Source organism: Thamnophis elegans, chromosome Z (assembly GCF_009769535.1).
Source record: "Thamnophis elegans isolate rThaEle1 chromosome Z, rThaEle1.pri, whole genome shotgun sequence".
In the NCBI taxonomy this organism is placed as follows: domain Eukaryota; kingdom Metazoa; phylum Chordata; class Lepidosauria; order Squamata; family Colubridae; genus Thamnophis; species Thamnophis elegans.
The window spans coordinates 102,434,165-102,440,465 of NC_045558.1; the positions used below are offsets into that span (position 1 = coordinate 102,434,165).

At 41.7% G+C, this 6,301-nt stretch overlaps 1 protein-coding gene across 1 annotated transcript; it reads right to left on the bottom strand.

Moving 5' to 3' along the window:
* Positions 1-768: 768 nt before the first annotated feature.
* Positions 769-4,294, bottom strand: HOXB1 (homeobox B1). Its single transcript, XM_032237196.1, has 2 exons — positions 3,607-4,294; positions 769-1,121 (listed from the first exon to the last, which is right to left on the bottom strand). The coding sequence occupies exons 1-2, from the start codon at positions 4,292-4,294 to the stop codon at positions 769-771; spliced, it is 1,041 nt and encodes a 346-aa protein (XP_032093087.1).
* Positions 4,295-6,301: the final 2,007 nt, after the last annotated feature.

The window sequence follows — 6,301 nt, forward strand, 5'->3', positions numbered from 1 at the left end:
GGCTCTTTATGAAAAAAACATGTTATTCCCTCCCTCCCCTCTAAATTTCCTACTACTGAAAGTGTATCTCCTAACTTTCAGGGAGTAGATGGAGGAAGGAAAAGAATTGTCCCTGAGATGTTAGATGTAGTAAACTAGCCTTTAAAATATAGATCGTTCCGGTCCTTATGAGAATGAGAAATAAAAAAAGAGCATAGCAAGACATAGAAGAGAGAAAGGTTTAAAGCTTTGGAGATAGCTTTATCTAGGTCCCTCTTCCATCTCGTGTTTTAAAAAAGGAAGGAGGGAAGGAAGGAAGGAAATGAGGATTTGCCTTGCTGATATTCTAGTGATGTGGAGATTACATTCACATTCGTGCTACTCTGAAGCTTGAAGTAACAAAGAAACATATACTGGTAATACACGAATCTGACAACAAAGGCGTAGAAACACAAGCTTAAGGGGAGAGAACTTCAAAATCTACATTTTATGAGCAATCCTGTTGGAAGTCGTTTGTATAATTGTAACTAACACTTGAGTATCTAGAAAAAAAATTGTGCAAAAGTTCCTGTAGCTCTACATTCGAAAATACGCGTTTCTATTTCATAAGAGGGGCGCGTGTGCATAGATATTATATGCGCTTGTGTTCGTGGTTCTTTCGGGTGGGTTTGTCTTTTGTGCCTATAAGCTTAGGACAATCCATTCACTTTACAAACCGAGCAGCTGCCTGTTTGAAAGGGGAGGTTACTTCAGTGGGCAGGACTCGACCTAACTAGCCCTCCTTCCCCTTCAAGAGGACACCGAGCTCGGAGAAGTTTCGGGGGTGGAGGGCCCGCTGGATCTGTCCGACGACGCAGCCTCGCTGCTTTCCTTGGTAGAGTCGCGGAAAGCCGCGGCGGCAATGGGATGGGAACCAGCCATTCCTTCCTTTTCCCTCTTCTTCTGTTTCATCCTCCGATTCTGGAACCAGATTTTTACCTGAGTCTCGTTCAACTCCAAAGTAGCAGCGATCTCCACTCGCCTGGCTCGAGTGAGATACCTGCTGAAGTGAAACTCTTTCTCCAGCTCCGTCAGTTGTTTGGTGGTGAAATTGGTCCGGATCGTGCTGGCATGGACGGCTAATCCATAGTCAGTCACTTTCGCTGCTGGGATGAGCCAGAAACGGAGAAGGAAACAATCAAACCATTGGTTAGAATTATTTCCAAAATAAACCAGCAATCAGCTGATATTAATTAATCTCTGGTATAAACCTAGATAAAAGCAGGTGTGTGCCTCACAAAAGTCCAGCCCTTTGAAGATGTTGAGTGGCACCTTTTACTTTACCTTAGTAATTCCTGGCCGTAATCTTTAGATGTATTATATTGTACTTTCAAGATGGCATGGAAATTGTGATACAACACATCTTGGAGGGCATCAACTTGAAAAGGTGTCTCTATATATTCTGGACATAGTTTGAGCCTTTCAGAAATGGGGGCTTAGCTTTCATGGCAATCCATTCACTCCCCATTAAGATTTTTCAGTTCCTAATTCTAGGTTTAGGAAAGATTCTCCTCTGATCTTTATGTTACATATTGTGCTCTGATCTGATCTTTATATTTATACAAGAATTCCTGCAAGGTTTAGGCACAAAAGGTTATTTGTATTCTAGATCAGTCAGTCCTCTGTCAATCTGATTTGGAATAAGTAGGGAAATAACCTGATCCAGGAAAACATTGGAAAACAAAGTTTTAAAAAATCTCAGATCAGGCTGATAAAACCTTCATCCCCAAAACACTACTCTTTTTAACCCCCTGGGAAAAGACACTCTGAAATGTTTAGCCTTGAAAGAAACTTCTGCCTCTGTTTAAAAGTTTTTCTCCTAAATCCTGCTGTGATAAGATTTCATCCGTTTCATGCTGAGGCAACAGTATGTTGTGTCTATAGAAAGACATTTCCCACCAGCCTTATTATATACTAAAAATATTGGGAAGGAAACTCCACTTTACTGGTAGTTGATGGTCCAATATCTAATCTATGATTAGATTTCTACATAGCAATAAGCCATGTAACAAGTCTTTGAAAACCCACAGTTTACATAAGCCATTACAATATCAAAACAAAATAAATTGCACTGACTTATGTGTGAATTCACCTTTAATGTCATGGCTACCTCACTCAAACTGTTTCAACATATTCTGTACAGACCAGGGTCTTTTTTAACTTCAATCCCAATTTCTGAATTGAGGGACATTAGTTCTGCTCCGATTTATTTTCCCTGGAGCTGATGAAAATTGGATAAGATAAAAAATAATAATCTGGACCAACTCTAGGCAGGACTAAGGTCTAAAATAAACCCAATTCATTGAGGGTGGGGGGAATCACTGTTTAGTATATGGCTTTTGAAGGATTCAAAAAGCAACCCAAATGATGAAGGCAATTGCATAAAAATTAATCTCAACCAACTCCTATTAGAGGATCCTATTCAAATAATAATCACCCAGTAAAATCTTAATTGGGTTGGTTTTCCATGAACATTCTTCTGCATGTATGTTCATCTGTTTCATGGGAATGCTTTTTTCTGGTTCTTAATCCCTGGTTAACAGTGGTAAAAAGGTGGTTTCCTTCATCAGGGCTGGGCCCATCTAGGGCAAGGATTCTGTTCTTGTGAATAAAAAGACAACTCTAATTTTCACTAGGAAATATAAGAAAAACTAAATCTCCCCAGTGCCCACATCTCTTTGAATAACCATGGATCAAAATATGGAAGCAGAATCAAAGAAAAGAAAAGCTATGAGCTGTTGTGGCTCCTGTATGTTCTAAAACTGTCCATTTCTCAAACTCTAAATCAAGATTAGACAAACTTCTGCCTCCAGTTTTGTTTTGCTTTTTTTGGGGGGGGGGAGGTGGATGTGGCGACTTCCACTGTTATAAGCCTGAGGCAGAATTGTCAAGAAATGTTGAGAATTCTACAAAGCACCTATTATTTGCTTGCAGTTGCTCTAGTCTACCTGGATTTTTTAAAATTGATTCAACAGCATTGGGAAGCATTATTTTTTTCTGCCTTACCTATCATATTACAAAATAAATAATACAATGGCACTAGCTGCCCCATCGCAGCACCATAGTTTCTGGAACTCTTTCACCTATTTTTTTGTAAGTTCACATGTATCATTATACTTCCATTTTTCTCTTCCTACATTTTGATCCAATTACTTCTGAAACTGTCAATTGCACAGTCACCAAATGAGTCTGGCCTTCTATTTTTCCATTTGGCAATTCTGCAAATAGAGAGGTCTTTCCCATCTCAATTATTCTCAATCTGGCCTTGCTTCCTTCTTTCCTCCTTCTTTCCTTCCTTCCTACCACCCCTCCCTCCATCTTATGATTTGCCTTCTCAGACCAAGGTTAATGATGGAGTGACACTCCTGCTTTCCAGGAGCAGATTCTCTTTTCAACAGTAGCCAACTCAGAAGGTGTCTCTGGAGTCTGTAGTGAGAGGTAGATGAAGGAATCTTGAGCCAGTGCAGAAGCCTCATTCCTACTTGCTTCCTTTCCCCCACCCCTTTCCCTTTTTCATAGGATCCTGGCAAGGCAGCAATATGAGCATACACTCATCTCTCTGGGTGTCCAGGTGTGTTAGAGATTTACCTGTTCTGGGAGGATTCCTTTTCACTTTCATCCAGTCGAAGGTCTGGCTGGTGGTAGCAGTGGCAGCAGCAGCAGCAGCAACAGCAGCAGCAGCCATGGGAGAAGGATGGGCCCGGCAAGCTCTCGGCTCTTTGTTCTCAGATAGAGGTGGGGAAAGATTGCCCAAAGCCCCTTGCAAGTAGCTCCCCTGATCAGAACCATATTGGTGTGGTTGGAATTGGCCCGGGGTGGCTGCACAAAAAGCATCAGGTATACTTCCCACTAGATGGGAAGAGGAATGGGAGGAAGCTGCAGCCAAGCTGGCAGGATAGGCCGAGGTCTGAAAGTAAGCTCCATCCGTCTCTGGGGAGTCATGGTAGAACTGAGGGTTGGTGAAGCTGAGGTTGCAACCTGAGTTTGCGTATCCCCCTCCTCCTCCTTGATGAGAAGGACTGGTGAAGGAGATACCAAGGCTAGCTGGGCTATGAGGAAGAGGAGGAGGATAGCCCTGTTGGTGGTGGGCATTGGACCCAGTAGCACCCACCCCTATCACCCCAAAGCGCCCATCTGACTGATAGCTGTCACAGGCTGGAGTGGTACCTGAGCAAGCTGGGTAGGAAGTGGTCCCTTGGTCGAGGTGCTGGTACTCCTTGGGCGGGTAGGCGCTCATCCCACGGTTACAAATTGCATAGTCTAAAAAGAAGTTCATTCTAGGTATTGTTCCTTTGCCAATGATGGAAGAGGGTTGCCCTGTTTTATGGGGATTCCTTCTGCCCTACAACCTTTAGATAGTATGTCAAAGTTAACCAGGGGGAAAAGGGGAGAGAGAGAGAGAGAGAGAGAGAGAGAGAGGAGAGAGAGAGAGAGAGAGAGAGAGATGAAGAGAACCACCCTTCCCATCTATGGATCTCCTGACTTAAACCCCCCCCTCCTTCCTGAAGCTTCAGAATGGGGGATGGGAGAAGGTGGTGGTGGGGTGGAAGGGGATCTAAACCACGTGGTAACACGTGGTTCCCTTCAAGCCCTATGAGCAAATGCCTCCCAAAGTTTGTCAGATATCTGCCATCATCCATCAAGTCCTTGGCATTTGCATGACAAAGGGACTTCAATCAAACTTTTCCCCATCAATCTGATTAACAACATGGATACGTCAAAAGGGTTTTCCCTCAAAGACTTTGGAAGAGGGGTAGAAAAAGGAAGTGATAGAAAAGAGGTTGGGGGAGGAAGAAAAGAAGAGGAAAGTTAAAACTATTCAAAGTCTATTCTATGTGTTAGAAAAGACGGTGACAAAAATCATCAGAACTTTTCTCCTTCACTGAAACAAAAAGAGCTTTCACTCCATTTCTGCTATAAGGGACTCACCTAACAGAGAAAGAAATGTGTGTGTGAGAAAGAGAGTAAAAGGTATTGAAGACTTCTTTATGATAGAAAATGTTCCTTTTCCTCATTAAAAAATAATCACTGAAGAGATACTTAAACATTTATGGGGTTTGCTTAAAATGTCTTTTGCTTTCTCTTAAAAAAAATCCAAATAGCTTTGCTTTGCATATCGCCTTTGTGTCTAGAAGCAGAGTTCTTAAGAGCAATTTAATTCAATCAACATTCTAATGAGTTGTGAAATAAAGTTAGAAACACAATTGTGTTTTGTTGAAAGGGGAGAGAAAGGCAAATGAAATTGAAATTCGATCTACCCTATCCATCTATTAGTTATTTATTTGCTCTGACTAGCCATCCATTTTCCATCTCTATCCCCTGATATCATTTGCAATCCCCTTCTATTTTTTTATTCAATAAAAAGCTTGTAGATGCTGGACTTTGATTTGTCTGTTATTGGGAGGGAGGAATTTTAATTGTTGCAAATCATTCTTCACACTTAAATAAAGACAAGCAAACAACTCCCAAAGGCCACTTTCAGAGCCACCATTTCTTAATCCTGTTTTGCACAAGAGGAAGAGCAAAGAATCCCTTCTTTTCTTTTATGGCAAGTAAATAAAATAGGTGTTTTGAAATAGGTGCTTATTGCTTTAGGAAGCAAAGGAAAACGAGCTGTTTTCGTTGAGCAGACAGAAACTTCACCTTTTCATTTACCTTCGGGATAAATGTTGGTCAGAGCCAAATCCTTAGAGTTGCGAATCTGGCTCTTAAATGAACTTTTGGCCTACTTCAACCTCTGGTGCTTTCCCCCTGGGCTGTACAGCCAGTAAATATCCTGACAAGTAACAAATGACTGTAGGCGTCAGCCTGCAAGTTACTCTTGTCTTCCATGTGCTAACAAGTAAATAAATGTTGCTGCCTTGGCTTTCCATTATATTCAGCATCCCAGAGTGGTTGAGCTTCTTCCTCTTTGTCAATACACGTGGGCCAAAGGAGGAGATTCCCTTGGAAAAGAAAGTCCGTAATTACCCATTTATGAACTCTAGAAATGAAAGACGCTCATGTCTCAGAACTGAGAAAAGGGAAGAATGGGAGGACTGGGTAGTGGAAAGGCATTGGAGTCCACCAAAAGGCTATATAAACGGAGTGCCAATATTGAATATGTGATTGGAGGGAGCATCAGAACTCCCATTTATTTTTGTAGTTTCTTTCAGGAAGTGAAGGACAAGGAGACCAACCTCTCAGAGGGATTTATCTTCATATAATATACTGTAGACAGAAGGTGTCACAGAGGCTATTCTAATGATGTCCGTACACAATGAAATAAATGAAGGATTCAAGG